The sequence below is a fragment of the Danio aesculapii genome, chromosome 10, assembly GCF_903798145.1.
Source record: "Danio aesculapii chromosome 10, fDanAes4.1, whole genome shotgun sequence".
NCBI classification, from domain to species: Eukaryota; Metazoa; Chordata; class Actinopteri; order Cypriniformes; family Danionidae; genus Danio; species Danio aesculapii.
This window is the reverse complement of record NC_079444.1, coordinates 37,048,782-37,068,193: the sequence shown is the minus strand read 5'-3', so window position 1 is coordinate 37,068,193 and position 19,412 is coordinate 37,048,782. Positions and strand designations below refer to the sequence as shown.

The 19,412-nt window shown below is 35.6% G+C and overlaps 1 protein-coding gene across 1 annotated transcript in view; it reads right to left on the bottom strand.

The window, feature by feature from the left end:
• The window catches only part of nf1b (neurofibromin 1b), a 129,921-nt gene extending 110,711 nt beyond the window's left edge, over positions 1-19,210 (bottom strand). The window contains 12 exon segments of the mRNA XM_056467217.1: positions 1,617-1,745; positions 1,824-1,898; positions 2,308-2,436; positions 5,230-5,403; positions 5,651-5,808; positions 5,895-5,970; positions 7,392-7,459; positions 7,567-7,673; positions 8,383-8,573; positions 10,068-10,151; positions 11,402-11,545; positions 18,950-19,210. Coding sequence (XP_056323192.1) covers positions 1,617-1,745; positions 1,824-1,898; positions 2,308-2,436; positions 5,230-5,403; positions 5,651-5,808; positions 5,895-5,970; positions 7,392-7,459; positions 7,567-7,673; positions 8,383-8,573; positions 10,068-10,151; positions 11,402-11,545; positions 18,950-19,009 — 1,395 coding nt within the window. The 5' untranslated portion in view covers positions 19,010-19,210.
• Positions 19,211-19,412: the final 202 nt, after the last annotated feature.

Here is a 19,412-nt window from a genome sequence, read left to right as displayed (position 1 = left end):
AGTAAAACACAACAAGTGAAATGATAATCAGACTAATAAAACTCTTCAGAAAATGTACTAAAACATCTGAAAACTATCGTTCAACCACAATCATATATTCAGAAACTATGCCATTGATGTACATTTTTTCAATTAAACAATATAAAATAATAATAATAAAAAATTTAATTTAAATTAAAAGGAAGAGTGCATCTATTAAATAAATGGCAAGATGTTAAGAGACTTAAAGTAAATTATAAAACATTGTCACTTTATAATAAATTTTCCCAGAACATTTAACCTTTTCCAGGTATACGAGTATATTTGCATTTTTATATGTTAGTTTGTATTGTTTTGCTAATTACTATTCACTGTGCATGTTTTTTCTCTCCCTCTGTCTCTCTCTGTCTCTCTCTCTCTCTATTTAGATATATACACATACAAACATATACAGTTAGGTCCATAAATATTTGGACATTGACATAATTCTAACATTTTTGGCTCTATACACCAACACAGTGGATTTGAAAGGATCAAGATGTGCGCTAACTGCAGACAGTCAGCATTAATTTGCGGGTATTTACATCCAAATTAGGTGAACGCTGTAGAAATTACAACAGTTTGCATATGTGCCTCCAACGTGTTAAGGGTGAAAAACTAATTGGACACAATAATAATCATTAATATTTGGCTGCCAAATGTTATCAGTTACAGTCTAAAGTCTGGAACGCATTTCCAGACGCTTGGTTTCATTCCTGGTGGTGCTCTGCCAGGCCTCTACTGCAACTGCTTCAGTTCCTGCTTGTTTTCGGGGTATTTTCTCTTCAGTTTTGTCTTCAGGAAGTGAAATGCAAGCTCAATCAGATTCAGGTCAGGTGATTGACTGGGCCATTGAGTAACATTCTACTTCTTTCCCTTCAAAAACTCTTTGGCTGCTTTTGCAGTGTGTTTTAGGTCATTCTCCATCTGCACTGTGAAGCGAGTGAGTTCTGAAGTATTTGGCTTAATATGAGCAGAAAATATTGCCTGAAACACAGTAGAATTTATCCTGCTGCTTTTGTCAGCAGTCACATCATCAATAAATGCAAAAGAACCAGGTCCATTGACAGCCATACATGCCCACGCCATGTCACTACTACCACCATGCTTCACTGCTTAGGGTCATGAGCAGTTCCTTTCCTTTTCCATAGTCTTCTCTTCCAATCACTCTGGTACAAGTTGATCTTGATCTTATCTGTCCATAGGATGTTGTTCCAGCACTGTGAAGGCTTTTTTAGAACAATCAAATCATTCTAAAACAGGTAAGTTAACAGGTAACCCTGAGTTACTTTTTAGTTAGTTTAATGCCAATAGCTACTAATAACTTTAACTAATTAACTAGTAACTAATAGCTTTTAATAGTTATAGGTTAGTATATTAATAGCATGCATAGTTAACCTGCAGTTATATTGTATATAGGTGATGTCATTGTGTACATGTATAATGTTAAGTGTATTTGTGTTTTAAGTGTATGTGTTGGGTTGGCATCATCGTACATTTCAGTATATTAAATCTAAAATGAATCCATCAGCCTTCTACAGTTAGCAGGACACTAGCACTGGTTATATTGTCTGAGAAGGGTTTAGTGTGCGTCTCACCGGAGTCAATCGAAGCGGTGTGTGACTGCAGCCCTGCACCACTCGACCCAGAGTCTCCGCAAACATGAGCCGTAGTTCTCCAGAATAACAGTACACCGTGTCGATCTTCGGCCACCAGTCCAGCGGAGACTACAACATGATGGAGGACACACGGGTCAATCAAACACCCTCGATCACACATCCTACATGTCTGCGGTGAGCGCTTACATTGGTGATGATGCGGTGGAGAGAATTCACCAGCACGAAATGAAAGGTCGAAGGAGAGGACGAGGCCAGACACACCTAAGAAAAAGAAATCAAGAGAGATCTGCTGAAAGTGCTCTTTAAGTCAATCAATGCATGTTCTTAGGACAGTGTGTATACTGAACACAACCTTACAGGTGTTTTAATTATTAATAATTTTGACAGAAATTGTAAAAATGAATATATTGTATAACTTATATAAGTATATTAAACCTCACATGGGAATGATGATGTTGATCAGTGTGCAAAACACAGCAAATGTCAGCTACTATTATATAATATTATATATTATTATGTAATATATTTAATAATACATATATTATTGCTTGGCAAAAATTGCATCCAAATTAATGAGATTAATCGCATCCAAAATAAACATTTGTTTTGACAATTCAAGTGTGTGTACTGTGTATATGTATTATGGGTTAAAGGTTTGACTTGCACCCACTTTAAACTGCTGATTGTTGTGTGGGTTGATTCTGAAACAGGAGACGAAGCAGTCGATCATTAAGTCCAGGTCTGCACTCTGACTTCCTGCGCCTCTGGAAAACGGCTTAACTGGGTTAAACAGCAAACCCTGGAGACCAACAGAAAACCATCAATGTGGAATCATTCAGACACAAAAGCTGCAGTGAATCACGAAGCTTGGGTTTCTCAAAGCATTTGTTCCTTTGGTAATATGAGCCTTTTCCAGCTCCATAGTGCTTCATTCATGAATCATTCCTTACTGCTGTAGAGTTAAACAAACCAGAAAAACAATCTACCTGAGAGCTGATATAAAATTTGTGAGACAAATTGGCTTCATAATCAAAATTAGTCTCCCTGGGATGAAGATAAACTTGGAACTGGTTTAATCTGGGCTTTACATTTTGACTAAAATTAAAAATGTCCCATACAGATTTTTGTTTGAGTCTAGTTACAAACAGATACATTTACAGGCATACTTTTAATTAAATTAGTTTCATAACAGCAGCCAACTGTTTGAAATCACTTCTGGTCATGGTTTGATATCACAGGATGTGGAAGAAACCATGAAATTTTTTCATCCTGTCAATTAGAATTGCATTATTAGCATAATTTTTTTCTATGGATGGTGTAAAGAACACAGATATGCTGCCACAATTATTATTCATTTATTATCGTCATGTTTGACCGGTTTTAAATGTTCTGAATAGTCTTTTTTTCTGGTGCCAAAAAGTGCCATTTCTTTTAGTTTGACTGGATTAAATGTTTTTTTTTTTAATTAAAAAATTTTTTGGCCAATATTATTAGCCCCTTAAGAAATAATATTTTTTGATTGGCTACAAATCAAACCACTGTCATCCAATAACTTTTCTAATTAGCCTAACTTGTCTAGTGAACTTAATTAAGCCTTTAAATTCCACTAATAAAAATATCTTGCAAAATAACTATTAAAATATTATGTAGTCAAAAACTAAACTGAATTTTGAAAAAGTATCAAATAAAATAAAAAACATCTACATAAAACAAATAAATTAATATTTTTAAATAATTAAGATGAAAAAATCTATATATTTTTATTTCTTTTTTAAGACATAAAAAAACAAATATTTCCAATTATTAGAAATTAGTAACAGAAATTAATAACAACATGATTAAAAATGTATTTTGAAATTGCACTTTTAGCTGAATAACATCTTGCAAAATAAAATATCTACCTAAAATAAAAAATAAATAAATAACTTTAAATAATTAATAATTTAAAAAAATATTTTTTTCCTTTTTTAAAACATAAAAATTTGTATCAGAAATTAATATTATTAAAATGTCAATTTTTTATATTGTACTTTTAGCTGAAAAATATCTTGCAAAATTCATCCATTCATTTTCTTTTTGGCATAGTCCCTTTATTAATCAGGGGTCACCACAGCAGAATGGACTGCCAACTTATCCAGCAAATGATTTATGCAGTGGATGCCCTTCCAGCTGCAACCCATCACTGGGAAATACCCAAACACTCATTCACACACATACACTACGGATTATTTAGTTTACCCAATTCACCTATAGCGCATGTTTTTGGACTTTGGGAGAAACCAGAGCGCCCAGAGGAAACCCACGCCAACACAGGGAGAACATGCAAACTCCACACAGAAATACCAACTGACCCAGCCGAGGCTAGAATCAGCGACCTTTTTGCTGTGAGGCGACAGTTAGCCACTGCTCCACCGCGCCACCCCATCTTGCAAAATAACTATTAAAATATTATGTACTGTCAAAAACTAAATAATTTTTTTTTTTTGGATGATTAATTTTTACACCTAAAAAATTTATAAAGTTATTGGTAACAGAAATGAATAAAAATATGTTGAAAACACTAAACAGCGCTTTTAAAACCAATAACAATTGCCCAGAGGGCTGATGATTTTGACTTGTATATCAATTATCATCATTAATGTCAGAAATTAGGGTTGGGCGATGTCGACCAATTTGGCATCGTACGATGTCTAATAAGAAACATCTCGATGGACGATGGCATCGTCATTGTATGTAGTGGTGAATTAATAGTTTATAAATAATTAATTCATAACAAATTATTATTTCTAGCCTACTGTTTCAACTACCTGACCCACATGGTCTTTGCTTTACCCATAACCAAATCATAAATAAATAAAGATAAGTTAGACACAAATTACCACCTGTCCATCACTTTTTCCGCAGGACTCTGGCATGAATAGGCAGAGTGATCTGTGTCGTTAGAATAGCGTCGACAAACTTCGTTGGTAAAAAAGATGCACAACCAACAGGAAACAACCAACAGTATCTGAGGTTTTCACTAAAATTACTAAGTACAAGCGAGAAAGCGAAAGACGGAAGTGTACTGACGCTGTGACACGTTACCTGATAGATGGACAAAAGACCGAAGAGTCGTTAGATAGAGACAAGATTAATTAAATATCACCTTTAACATCTTTAATAAACTGTCCGACTCGCACTGCTCTCTGGGGTTTTGTGCTCAAAGCACCTGGTGACTGCTGGAGCTCAGACGCTGCAGCGCATAACAAAGTGTGTGTGTGTGGTCACGTGATGTGCGTTTTCAGCCGTATGGTGTGGAGGAAAGGATTTCAGAAATGCTAGGTGAAATGCCAGTGGATGTGAATCGTTTTCGTTCTAAAATGCCATTTTAAAACTAAGACGTATTAGTGTAAACGGGGCCTGAGTGTGTATTTTTCGCAAGCGGGTTGCTGCTGTGATGGGGGCGGGGTTTAGGATTGCAATGCCGGATCAGAATTGTGATGTCTATCGACGATGGCATCGTCTATCGACCCAACTCTATCGGAAATGCAACAAATAACACAAAATATAGTTATATATATATAGTCCGATAACTCCCATCCCTAATCCATACCTTCAGGTCAATGACGATAGACTGCACCAGCAGAAAGATAACAGAGTGATCCTCCCAGCTGATGTATGTGGACGCTTTACACAGTTTAACACAGGCGATGGCTGCGCTCTCCGTCAGCTGTTTGCTTCCACCGTGACCAGTCAAAGCTTTCCGCAGATTCTCCAAAAACAGCTTCTACACAGGGAAAAACACATCCTTTGAATGGTTTACTAGTTTAATTCTACCATTTTACATAAAATCTGTCAAGAGTCTGTACATATGTGTTATATATTTTTTTTATGTCTTCTTATTTATACTTTGACCTCTTCACTCAGTTGCTAATATTAGCATTACATAACATTAACATACTATTTTTTATATATTAATGGTTATCTATCATTGGATCATAACTGAATTCTAACAGTCAAGTGTCTGCGCTTGCCTTGTTGTCTTTGGCATCGTCTGCTGTGTCTCTGGACATATCTTGTGTGATGTCAGGACAGAGGATGAGGAGGATGATCTGCAGAGGCCAAACAGCTGCCTTTCTCTTAGTGCTTTCGGCAAAACTGTCCACCAGATCAAACAGCTTCTCAGCACAGTCTGAAACACACAGTTTAGATTCACATTTCCTCTTTAAAACACGTGAGTAATATGTTGTACAGTGGTGCTTTCAGGTAAAAACACACCAGCCATGTCTGTTTGAGGCCTTTGGTACAGCCTGGTGAATTCATCAGGATAATTCTCCACCCAGTTCCAGAACGCCTGCAAACATCATCAAGTTAAAGAGAGAGATAGAGAACAGTAGGTGGCAGAAAAGAGACTGTACACAAAAAACTAAGCAAATATTTGCTAAACAAAGCTCTAAAATATATATTTATTTATATGCAAGAAATTTCTTTGCTCAGAAGACCTCAGTGATCTAAATGGATGTATTTGGATTTAAAAGATTACAGATATTCACGAGCCATTTCACTAAGAGATTGTGGAATGAACAAACGATGAAATTTTATAGTCTATTCTGTACCGAACTCGCAAACAGTGTAGAGAATGTAATGTGGCATAAATACATACACTTGCTTTCGAATTCTGGGCCTCTTTTATCATTTTCCATTACCCATGCTTCATTAGAATGGACCCCAGAGGAAGCATATACAATGAAAAACACAGAGTGGGGGCCAAAATAGAGCTCTGAGAAACTCAAAAATGCTAAATAAAGCAGGATGAAGAAAAACTATAAATAAATAGCTCGCCATTCCTATAATATTAATGAAATGTAATATAAATATCAATAATAAGGCATCAACTATAATAATACTCTTTATATTGTAGCATACACTACCTGACAAGTCTTGTCGCCTATCCAAGTTTTAGGAACAGCAAATAATAACTTGACATCTAGTTGATCATTTGGTATCAGAAGTCGCTTATACAGTACAGTAAGGTCTGACTTTGCTTGGACAAAAATCTTGTTACCTAACAGAAATAATGTCCAGTATAGAATATAAAGTCATACTGCAGTGGGAAAAGAATGAATATTGTGTCTGAATCCCATGAGCTTGGAGGACTGCATCCATACATCTCTGCAATGACTCAGATAACTTATAAAGTCATCTGGAATGACAAAGAAAGCATTCTTGCAGGACTCCCAGAGTTCATCAAGATTCTTTGTATTCATTTTTAATGCCTCCTCCTTTATCTTACCCCAGATATGCTCAATAATGTTGAGCTTTGGTGACTGGGCTGGCCAGTCCTCGACACCTTGACCTTCTTTGCTTTCAGGAACTTTGATGTGGAGGCTGAAGTATGAGAAGGAGCACTATCCTGCTGAAGAATTTGCCCTCTCCTGTGGTTTGCAATGTAATGGGCAGCACACCCACTGAATCTAACTCCAAACCATGATTTTTCCCTAACCAAACTTGACTGATTTCTATAAGAATCTTGGGTCTGTGTGGGTTCCAATAGGTCTTCTGCAGTATTTGTGATGATTGGGATGCAGTTCAACAGATCTACCTTCTGCCACTTTTCCAAATTATCAACTAGAAGTCAAGTTTTATTAGTTGCTCTTACAACTGGGATCAACAACAAGACTTTTGTCAAGCAGTGTAGTGCATAATATTTATTTGGTCATAAATGCAGCAAACATTTAATTTATATATAAAAATAATAATACTAATTCCACTTACCTTCTCTAAATTAAAGATGACACTTAACTGCGCCGGCTTCTTTAAGGCTTTAAATTTAAAGACAGTTTCTGCAAGGAAAAAAGGATTTTATTTTTCACATTTAGAGAAAAACAGCCACTTTTATAGCTGCTCTAAAAATGCGTCTATAGAGGACTAGAGCTGATGTCCAGCAAACCTTGCAGGAGGCGTTTGAGTTTACAGCAGTCCACATTGATGTACTGAATGAGCTCTATGTCGTGCACGTCTACATTATCTTCTGAGCAGACCGTCAGCTCCTGCAACCTGTAGATAGAGAAATATCCAGTCCATTACTAACGCATTGATGATTAATAAGATGCTTATCTTTTTCCTTACATAGTTAGCGAAGCATAAATTAAGGTATTTTACTTGCAAATCTTACTTAATAATGATCAGAGGCATAATTTAAGACCAGTCTTTTAAGTTTGCTTATTAAAAAGGCTCAATAAATCACACTTGCTCTTATCTTAGCTATAGTAACTTGTAACTATTAGTGATCAAATACATTCTGTTATGAGTTGTTGCAATAAACTTCAGCATATTTTGAGATATTTTTGCATTGTAACTTATGCTTTTTAATTATTTTCATTCCGTTTCTTTTATTTTTGTTTACGTAAAGCACTTTAAATAACTATTGTGTATAAAATGTGCTATATAAATAAACCTGCCTAATGTCAAGTCTTAATTTGAATGACAATATGCATGTTTGTGTAATTCCCGATTTAATTCGTACAATAATCTTGTTTAAAGTTTAAACAATTTGCCTCATTTTAAGATTCTTCTGTTTAGTAAATCTAGTTAAGAGACATTTTAACACTAAATAAGAAAAGCACACAGTTTAAAGTTTTGTAATACTTATTTTAAGATAAGCAGATAATTCAACTCATTTCTAGGCTCTATCTTCCTAAATCATTCCTATACTTCTCGTATTACAACAGATTTTTAGCAGTGCAGTCTCAGTATTTATCTGCACCTGGTGGAGATGCGACTGAAGACGGCGTTGAAGTTGCTGCAGCTCAGAGAGAACAGGACACCACAGGCGGAGCTCCTCAGCTCAGCCGCGTGCTGGTTTCCCTCCCGATACGTGTGGATGAAATGACAGATCTCCGGCAACAGCTGCTTTACAAGCATCGTCTCGTCCAGACGCATGCTGTCTTTCGGTTGCTGGAGAGAGAAAGAACTATAGTAAAAACAAAAGTGAAATCTGAAAACAGATCTATTTACATAAGTGTGTCTCCGCTAAACAGATCCCTTGTTGTATGCAAATTTATTTAGGTTTTGTCGACTAGTGTCAGATACACAACATTGCATTTATTTAATATTATTATTTAGAGAAACATGAGCTATACTATATATATATATATATATATATATATATATATATATATATATATATATATATATATATATATATATATATATATATATATATATATATATATCTTATTTGGCATTCTAATTATTTTATATGCAGTCTGCAAAACATCTTAACAAGCACTGAAGACAGACTCTGTGAAAACAATGTACATATGTGGTCTAGACCTGTCTAGTTTCCTCTGCAATGCATCACAGACCACCACCTGAAGTACTCTGAGCAATCGGATTTATATCTCAAAAGCTTTCCGGAGGGCATTTACACCTGTCCATATCATGATCGACTGGCTCTCTGATGAGAAATAATGCATGAAGTGACCAGGTGTTAACAACCCCTTATCACCAGGGCCAGACGGAATCTGCGGACGTTTTTTGCTATTTCTGCAGAGAATTTTGATTAAAAAAAATGCGGATTTCTGCTGAATTATTTTGTGAGTAAAACTAAAAAATAAATATGTGAAATAAAAAGTAATACCTTTTTAACTTTTATTTAATGTTTAAATTGCAAATCCAATTAGATTCACTTCATTTGGTAAACAAAGCACGTCTCTCATATATTATATCTACTAAAAGACAGAATATATTACAGTACAAACTGCATTGTACATAAATCAGATGAACATTTTCATATTAGTCAATAATATTACTGTAATTAATTAAAAAACTTAATAAATTCAGATTTACACACATTTACTCAAGTAAATAAACAAAATTAATAATGGGCTAAAAATCTGAAAAAAATCTGTGGAATTCTGCGGAAAATCTGCGGAATTCTGCGAGCGCAGATTCCGTGTGGGCCTACTTATCACTCATGATGAATGCTGACGTTTAACAGCAGGTGACTAAAGAAAGGGCACTATTGTGAGTGTGTACACACCAACACACACAAAAACCAGGCATACATGCAAATCTTTTAAAAGAACTTTCCTAGGCCTTGTTTTTGGAAAGTTTTCAGGATTGAAACACTGCAAAAACTGATTGACCAATGAGATAAAACTTTTGCTCATGTGCCTTGAGATGCTGAAGTTACAGTAAAACACCACTAGGTGTGCTCAAGCACAAAACGAACTAGCCGAACTCACAGGAATTGCAGACCAAATAGGATTCAATGGCAAGTTTTATTTTAATTTTAATATTTAGATTTTTATATGACAAAGTAGGTCTAAGACTAGACAACAAGCCCATTGCCCATTCAATTCCATGGTTCCACGTCTTTAAAATACGGAAATTCATTTTTGAGGATGAAGCAAATAAACTCTAATTGAAAGCAAATAAGCTTCTCACCCCTGCCAAGCACTTCTCCAATGTGTCCAAGATGATTAGCTGTGACAGGTAAAGGTTCTTCTCTGCAGTATCTCCAAATATTCTCTGTGAAGAGGAGACGGCAAACAATAGAAGAGTCAGCACTATCTACTACAGAGCTCCAGGTACAGACTCCTCTTCAACAGTCTAGAGAAAATGCTCTCAATATCGCAGGCTTTGTATACAAACAATGGGTCTCATTCACTAATAACTGCGTACATTTTTCATATTTACACGAATGCTTGAACTTCTCACAAAAACTTTCCACCTAATTCACAAAATGAGAGTATTCACATGAGTTTGTTCTTAAACTAATTCTTCTGTTAGTGAATTTGAAGTGTTCTCAGGAAGTGTTCTTTTCCTCGTGCACGCGATTAATAATTTGCATCATACAAGCTCATATAAGGGCTGTCTGCAAAACGACACATTTCCAGAGAAATTATAGGTCAAATTATGAACTAAGAAGAGACAATTGTGGCAATGAAACAAGGGAAAAGAACTTTAATTATATTTAATGTAATCTAGTTACTTTTCATTCACACTTTAAATAACATCTAATTATATGTAGGGTTCTTTATACATCATTTTAAGGCCCAGGCGTACATGATTATTGCGTACGTGTGGTATTAGTTGTTCTTTAATTTTTTTTTTGTAGTTTACAATAAATTTTAGTACAAAATCGTTGATGAATCATGACTTATTTGCAAAAACATCCATACACATGGTTTATGAATAAGACCTATTATTTTACTAGTTTATTCAGCCATCATAAGACCTATTATTTTATTCAGGCATCATAATCATCCAGAAAGCATGGTGTAATGTAAACACAGGATCAACAACAGTAAAATAACAAATAACAAATAACTAAATATAGAAAGAAAAATATTTTTAAATATTCATTACACATTTAATTTAAATAAAAGTTCAAATAAACATTAAAGCACATCATTTTAAAAAGTTATTTCACAAGAATACATTAAATTGATTTAAAATGACAGCAAACATGTTTGAGCTTAAATAATTATATAATTAAAAAATATAATTTATTCATAATTTTAACATTTTTAAAAGTAATTTTTTATTCATTAATGTATGCCAAAGCATTTGCAAAAAAACAAGCAGAGACTGTTTTCAACAGTGATAATAATAAATAATTCTTTGACATCACATTAGCATTTTAGAATTATTACTGAAGGATCATGTGATAAAGTTTGGAGAAATTATGCTTAAAAAATCTGCTTTGCCCAAACATTAATAATGACATGTCTTTTAAACAGCAGTTTGCATATTTCTAAATATTACTATTAACTCACCATGTTATTGACGTTCTTCAGTATGTTGGTGAGTCCACTGATGACCAGGGAGAATTTGTACCTGGAGATGTTGATCAGGCATTCCTTATTGTGTTCTGTGCTGATTTTAGTGTGTGTGTTTTGAACGCCGACTTTCACCGGAAGCTAAAAAACAAAGCAAGAAGCAGAGTTACACAGTGTTCAGGAACAAATATAAGCATTAAGAAGTTATTTCAATCTACTTATAGGAGAAATACTCTCTAGATAACACTGAAAAATGACTTATCAGTGACTTCAGAATATATTCCAGACCTAGAACATATATAACTCAACTCTATAAGTCATATGAACCAATTTAATAGCACTTTCTTTGTCTTTTTTGAGCTGTCATAAATGCAGCTCTAGTCTAAAATTATTTTCATTGTGTGGAATAAGAGTAGCCAAAATATTGTTTGAAAACTAATTCCCATTTTTGTTTAGGAGTAGAAAAAAATAAATAAAACATAACTTAAACTGAACTATTTTTTAATAAATGGCATAATTTTACAAATGTGCTTACTGGGTTACAACAAAGTAAACAGTAGCAAATATATTGCTTTCCAAAATTACAAGTTCAATAATTTCTGGAAAAAAAAAACTATAGGCATCATAAGGACAAAATAAAAAGTCTATGATTTCCTATCATGCCCTATCATTTATGTCGTGTTATCACAAAATACTTTATGGTAATACTTAGGGCTGAACAATATATCGACTGAGCATCAAAATCTCAATGTGTGCAACCTCAATAGTCACGTCGCAGGATTAGATTATTTCATTCATTTATTCACTCATTTTCCTTCGGCTTAATCCCTTTATTCATCAGGGGTCATCACAGTGGAATGAACCAACTTGAATGAAACCAGCAAATGTTTTACACAGCGGATACCCTTCCAGCTGCAACCCAGTACTGAGAAACATCCATACACACTCATCCACACACATATACTATGGCCAATTTAGTTTATTCAGTTCACCTATAGTTTATTCCGCTGTGGCGATCCCTGATGAATAAAGGGACTAAGCTGAAAGAAAATTAATGAATCAATATGATCACATACGAATGAGTAAAATTTCAAGAAAATATTTTAAAATGTAAAAAAAATAAAAAATAAAATAAAATACTAATGAAAATCACAAATTGTATTATTTTTATTATTTATTTTTATGTGGTCAATGTATACACTGTAAATGACAAAAAAAGGTATATTATTGTGCTATACATCTCATTATCAGAATATGAGATGCGAGATTGTAGTCACATTGGCCAGCACTTTGGATTATCCAGAGCTTAGGCCAGGCTTAGCAACAAAACACTCCTAATCTCTGCTTAACTTTAATCAAACTGCAATGATCCGCCACGACCCACAAGCCAACAAACATTTCAAAAAGACCTTTTCATTGCCTCCTGTGCTAACTGTAGACTAGATGGCCTGCATGACCTTTAAGAATACGGAGTAGACAAATCAGACCAAAAAAAATGGGATCTCAATATTTTTGGGTACTTTTTTTAATAAAATAAATTTTAAAACATTAGATTTTTTTGTGTTGGTATTCGGACTAGTTTAGACATGTAATTGAAATATTGGATGAAATGTTCTTCATGTTTGGCCGATTTAACCTGCTCATAAACATCATGTTTCTCTATATGCTCAGACGTATGCTGTTAAAAAGACAGTTTTAAAAGACAAATTTAAAAGTACAACATGAGCAGGTGTGTATTTATATAGGGTATTTATCGGGTATGGCCATACACCCAAAGCGCTTCACAATCATCAGGGGGGTCTCTCCACAATACCACCAGTGTGCAGCATCCACGTGGATGATACGAAGGCAGCCACAAGACAACAGCCAGCCACACACCAGCTATAGGGGGAGTGGAGAGACGGTGATAGAGCCAATTCGGTGGATGGGGATGATTGGAAGGCCATGATCATAAGGGTGGATAGAGGGAATTGGCCAGACACCGGGGTTACACCCCTCCTCTTTATGAGAAGTGCCATGGGATTTTTAATGACCACAGAGAGTCAAGACCTTAGTTTAATGTCTCATCCAAAAGACTGTGCCCATTGACAGTATGGTGTCCCCTTCACTTTATTGGGGCATTAGGACTCACACAGACCACAAGTTGAGCACTCCCTGCTGACCTTACTAACACCACTTCCATCAGCAACCTATAGTTATTCCAAAGTGGTCTCCCATCCAGTGACTGACCAGGCTCAGCCCTGCTTAGCTTCAGTGAGTAACCGGTCTTGGGCTGCAGGGTGATATAGCTGTGGCAATGACCCAACTTCATTTGAAATCAACATTAATCTGTGTCTGACAGTCTGTCAATGTTTTCTTGGTGTCTGGTTGAATTTCAGTCAAAATCTTGCATGAGTTTCTGCAGTTAAATGAGCTCATAAAAGTCAAAAAGAAAACATACTAGTTTAACCATTTACAAGACGTCTCTGGTAAACAATGACTTTTTTCTAACTATACTCTTGTTTCAGAAGTACAACTGCATGTTTAAACCAAAAGAATTTATACTAAAGAGAAAGAATCATCACTGGATTAGTTATACGTATAATACTAAGGGTTCTTTCACACCTAGACTTTTGTTTCGTAACCTGTCTTGTTTCCCTAGTTAGCGCAGTTCGTTTGGCATATGTGAATCCAGCAATCAGGCTCGGATCAAAAACAATCGGTCCGAGATCGCCTGAATGAGGTGGTCTCGGCTTGATTGAAACGAACTCTGGAGCGGATCGATTGTAGTGAAAAAGCAATACGATCCGAACCAGGCTATATCACAGTGTATTATGGATATGTAATAGGCATATTACTAATAATATATAATTATGAGTAGGGCGGGATGTCATCATTCCTACCGGTAAATGTCCGTTTCATGTCAAATACGAAAGTGAAAGCATGCTGAACTATTAACGAGAGCTGCTTATCCGTTAGGAAAATTGACTGAACGGCAGTCTTGGTTTATCTGTTATTTCTCTCTATAATGTAAAGCCTATAATGCATAAGCCAACAGCCATGTATGAGAGAGTCTGATCTAAATTTGGCGACAATGTCTGTGGGTGTCACCAGTCAAAATTAAAGCGCAGCTTTTTGCTTATAATGTCTTATCAACATAAATTAAAATAAGGATACATGACAGCTGAGCAGGACTCAAAATACACCCTGAAACTCTGACCAATGTGAGGGGAGTTTATTCGCACGTGACTTGTTTTAGCTCTTTTGGTCTGTTTAGAAACTTTGCTGTGTGAAAGCGAACCACACCAAGAACAAAAATAAACATTGTAACGATTTTAATCTCTGTTTCGGAACAAAACAATCTATCCACAGATGTGAAAGACATTGCAATATTTTATTTTTCTGCAAAAAATATTGCGATATGAATACAGTTTCACAAGGTAGTTTGAATAGCACTGTTTGATGATTTGGGAATTCTGGGGAATCTAACAGTGTTCAAATACAGAAACTGTATAATCATAATGCAAATAGATGCTTTTCTTTGTATTGTTTATAGTCCAAATATCAAGAAATTCTTAGATCAGGTAAAAAATATTGTTTTAATTTTAACTTCAGAAGAAATAAATCCAAATTAAGAGTTTTGTCCTGAAAACAAGTAAAATTACCCACCAAGAGTAAGTAAAATAATCTTGTTTTTGCTTTGAAATGTAGATATTTGGACAAGAAATGAGAAAAAGTCTAAGACTTTTTTTTGGATAAATCTTATATATTTCCAAATAAGTACAGTAATTAGATACAATTCTCTGGCTCCTGGTCAACTTCAAATCAGACTCAACATTGCATACCTTGGAATGTGACTATTGAAATGTTCACATTGTGATATCGATGCTGAAACAATATATTGTGCAGCCCTATCCTAAGATACCTCACACTGTTTTAAAATCATCATGGATCGCATCACTGAAAATCATCTGAACTAACCTACTAACAAAAAACAGGTCTGAAGAGATATTAAATGTGATGTAGGACTGGTTCAATAGTAGGACAGAAAACATGAAATGCAAGCATGAATGCTAACCCTCATTATAAATTATGCACATTATATAAACTTCCTAGAGCAACACACTGTCAATAATTACAACCAATATTTCACCCTCTGAATGTATGCTGATAAGAAATCAGTTTCATGCACGCACCTTCATCTGGAAAATGTCGACGTGTTTACTGCTAAAATGGCTTCTGCACAAAATATATTCAGATATTTTTGTGCCATTTATAATTTTTTGTATGCATATGGGGAAAATGTGTGTTTTAAGATGCTCATCAGGTGTTTGGACTTTTAAAAAATGATAAAAAAAAATTTAACATGATGCTTTATATAATACTACTAGTCTAGTCCTTTCGTGCTACTTAACCATTGTTACTGAAAGAGTTATGAAAAAACAATTGACCCCAAATCCTAACTCCACCCCTAAAACTCAACCGCAATGATTGATCAATAACACTGTTGTTTCAATCCCTCTTTCATTTTTTTGTAATAAGAATTATTTTTTATTAAAGTCATATTACTCAAACTCTGACTGAAACTCTGTTATGTCATGTTAGTATTAGTAAACTTAGATGGTTAACCATTCACAGGACAGAGTTAAATTACCATTTATCCCCAAAAACAGACATGATCGGTCAATAACAAAAGTTGCCAAATCATTGATCCATTCATTTATTCATCGTACTAATAATTAGTTAGCAGTTATTTTGCTCCAGTCTCCTAATCTAAAATCAGTGGTTTGTAACTCTCCTGTTTGTAGGAGTTGTTTATGTTGATAAGAACGTGACTTCAGGCTTAGTAAATGAAGCTACGTAAAATGACCCACTAAACTAGTCTCTGCCCAGTGAATTACCATTGTGACAGTCTTAGTTAAGTAACCACAGTACTGACCCAAATCCAATCCCCACCCCAAAAACACACCACGAATGCTTGGTCAATAACAAAGTTGACCAATCACTGATCTATTTATTTATTTATTGTCCTAATAATTAGTTGTCAGTCATATTACTCCAGTCCCCAACACTAAGATCAGTAGTTGGTAACCCTCCTGTCAGTATACAGTTGATAAGACTGTGGTTTCAGGTTTAGTATATGATGCTGAACAACATTACCAACTAAACTAGTCTCTGTCCCTTGAATTACCATTGTTGTAGACTAAGTTAAGTCAAGAATATGTCAATAGAGAAAGTTAAGTGACCACCGTAGTGACCCAATCCCCATCTTCGCCCCAAAAACACACCAGAAATGGCTGGTCAATAACAAAATTGTCCAATTACTGATCTATATATTTGTTATACTAATAATTAGTTGAGAGTGATTATACTCCAGTTTGTCCCACTGAAATCAGTGGTTAGTAACTCTCCTGTCAGTATAGGAGTTGTTTATGTTGATAAGACTGTGCTTTCGGGTTTAGTAGATGATACTGAGTAACACGTCCTTCCTAACTAGTCTCTGTCCTGTGAATTACCATTGTTATAGACTAAGTTAGGTGACCCAATCCCTTTCTTTACCCCAAAAATACACCAGAAATGACTGTATAATAACAAAGCTGCTCATTCACGGATCTATTTATCATACTAATATTTAGTTGACAATAAATTTACTCCAGTTCCACTAAAATCAGTGGTTAGTAACTCTCCTGTCAGTAAAGGAGTTATGTTGATAAGACTGGTTTCAGGTTTAGTAGATGATGCTGAGCAACACGTCCTTCTAAACTAGTCTCTGTCACATGAATTACTATTGTTATGAACTAAGTTAAAAATAAGGTCAATAAAGTAAATGACCACAGTAGTGACCCAAACACTATCCCCACCCCAAAAACAACAGAAACTACTGTTTAATAACAAAGTTGCTCATTAACTGATATATTTATCTATTATACTAATATTTAGTTGAGAGTGATTTTATTCCAGTCCTACTAAAATCAGTGGCGCTAACTCTCCTGTCAGTATAGGAGTTGTTTATGTTGATAAGACTGGGGTTTCAGGATTAGTAGATGATGCTGAGCAACAAGTCCTACTAAACTAGTCTCTGTCCTGTGAATTACCGTTGTTATAGATTAACATATGTGACCCAAACCCTATCATCACCCCAAAAACACACCAGAAATGGCTGGTAATTTACAAAGTGTCTGATTTACTGAGCTATTTATTTATTTATTTATTTATTTATTATACTAATATTTGGTTGACAGTCATTTCACTCCAGTCCTAATAAAATCAGTGGTTAGTAACTCTCCTGTCAGTATAGGTGTTACGTCAATAAGACTGTGCTTTTAGGTTTACTAGATGATGCTGAGCAACACGTCTTCCTAAACTATAGTGAATTACCGTTGTAGACTAAGTGAGGTGACCTAATACCTATCTTCACCCCAAAACACACCAGAAATGACTGGACAATAACAAAGTTGCTCATTTACTGTTTTATTTATTTATTACACTAATGTCTGGTTGACAATCATTTTACTCCAGTCCTACTAAAATCTGTGGTTAGTAACTCTCCTGTCAGTATAGGAGTTGTTTATGTTGATAAGACTAAGCTTTCAGGTTTAGTAGATGATGCTGAGCAACACGTCCTGCTAGACTAGTCTCGGTCCTGTGAATTACCGTTGTTATAGATTAAGATATGTGACCCAAACCCTATCATCACCCCAAAAACACACCAGAAATGGCTGGTAATTTACAAAGTGTCTGATTTACTGAGCTATTTATTTATTTATTTATTTATTATACTAATATTTGGTTGACAGTCATTTCACTCCAGTCCTAATAAAATCAGTGGTTAGTAACTCTCCTGTCAGTATAGGTGTTACGTCAATAAGACTGTGCTTTTAGGTTTACTAGATGATGCTGAGCAACACGTCTTCCTAAACTATAGTGAATTACCGTTGTAGACTAAGTGAGGTGACCTAATACCTATCTTCACCCCAAAAACACACCAGAAATGACTGGACAATAACAAAGTTGCTCATTTACTGTTTTATTTATTTATTACACTAATGTCTGGTTGACAATCATTTTACTCCAGTCCTACTAAAATCAGTGGTTAGTAACTCTCCTGTCAGTATAGGAGTTGTTTATGTTGATAAGACTGTGCTTTCAGGTTTAGTAGATGATGCTGAGCAACACGTCCTGCTAGACTAGTCTCTGTCCAGTGAATTACCGGCGTTACAGACCAAGTTAAGTGACCCAAACACTATCTATACGCCGGAAACACACCAGAAATGACAGGACAACAACAAAGCTGCTTATTCACTGATCTATTATACTAATATTTAGTTGACAGTCATTTATTACAGTCCTACTAAAATCAGTGGTTAGTAACTCTCCTGCCAGTAAAGGAGTTGTTTGTGTTGATAAGACTGCTTTCAGGTTTAGTAGATGATGCTGAGCAACATGTCCTACTAAACTACTCTCTGTCCCGTGCCTTCCCCGGGTTTGTGGGAAATAAACATGGGAGCATCAGAAAGAGTGTGTTGAAAGCCTCATCCGTGCAGAGAGGTGTACATGAGCTCTGACCTGCTCGTCGAATCGGCTGATGACGGCCTGAACCCACTCCACGGGCTTTTGCGCCGCCATGGCCGCTCACGCCGATGGTGATGAAGAGGAGGATGATGAAGGTGGTGAAGTGGAAAAGCAGAGGACGCCTTTACCGACCCCTGCGCTTCTCGAACCGCGCCGTGCTGAGGCCCGAACGGAGGCCGGCTCGGTGCTCGGTCTGGTCGGTGTCAGAAACAGCAGCATGCCGCCATGACAGTGCCGGAAGTTTGAATCCTCCGATCCAGCGAAGCAGCAACAGCAGCACAGCAGCGGTGCAGATGAGAGATGAGAGCACGACTGCGCATGCGCTGAAACCGAGAGCGCGAATGAGTGAGTGAGAGACAGAGAGCAGTTTTCTTTTATTCTCCTTTCTTTTAAAACAACATTTTTTTTTCTGAAGCCAATCGAAAAAATATTGCTTAAGGCGGCTAATAATATTGCT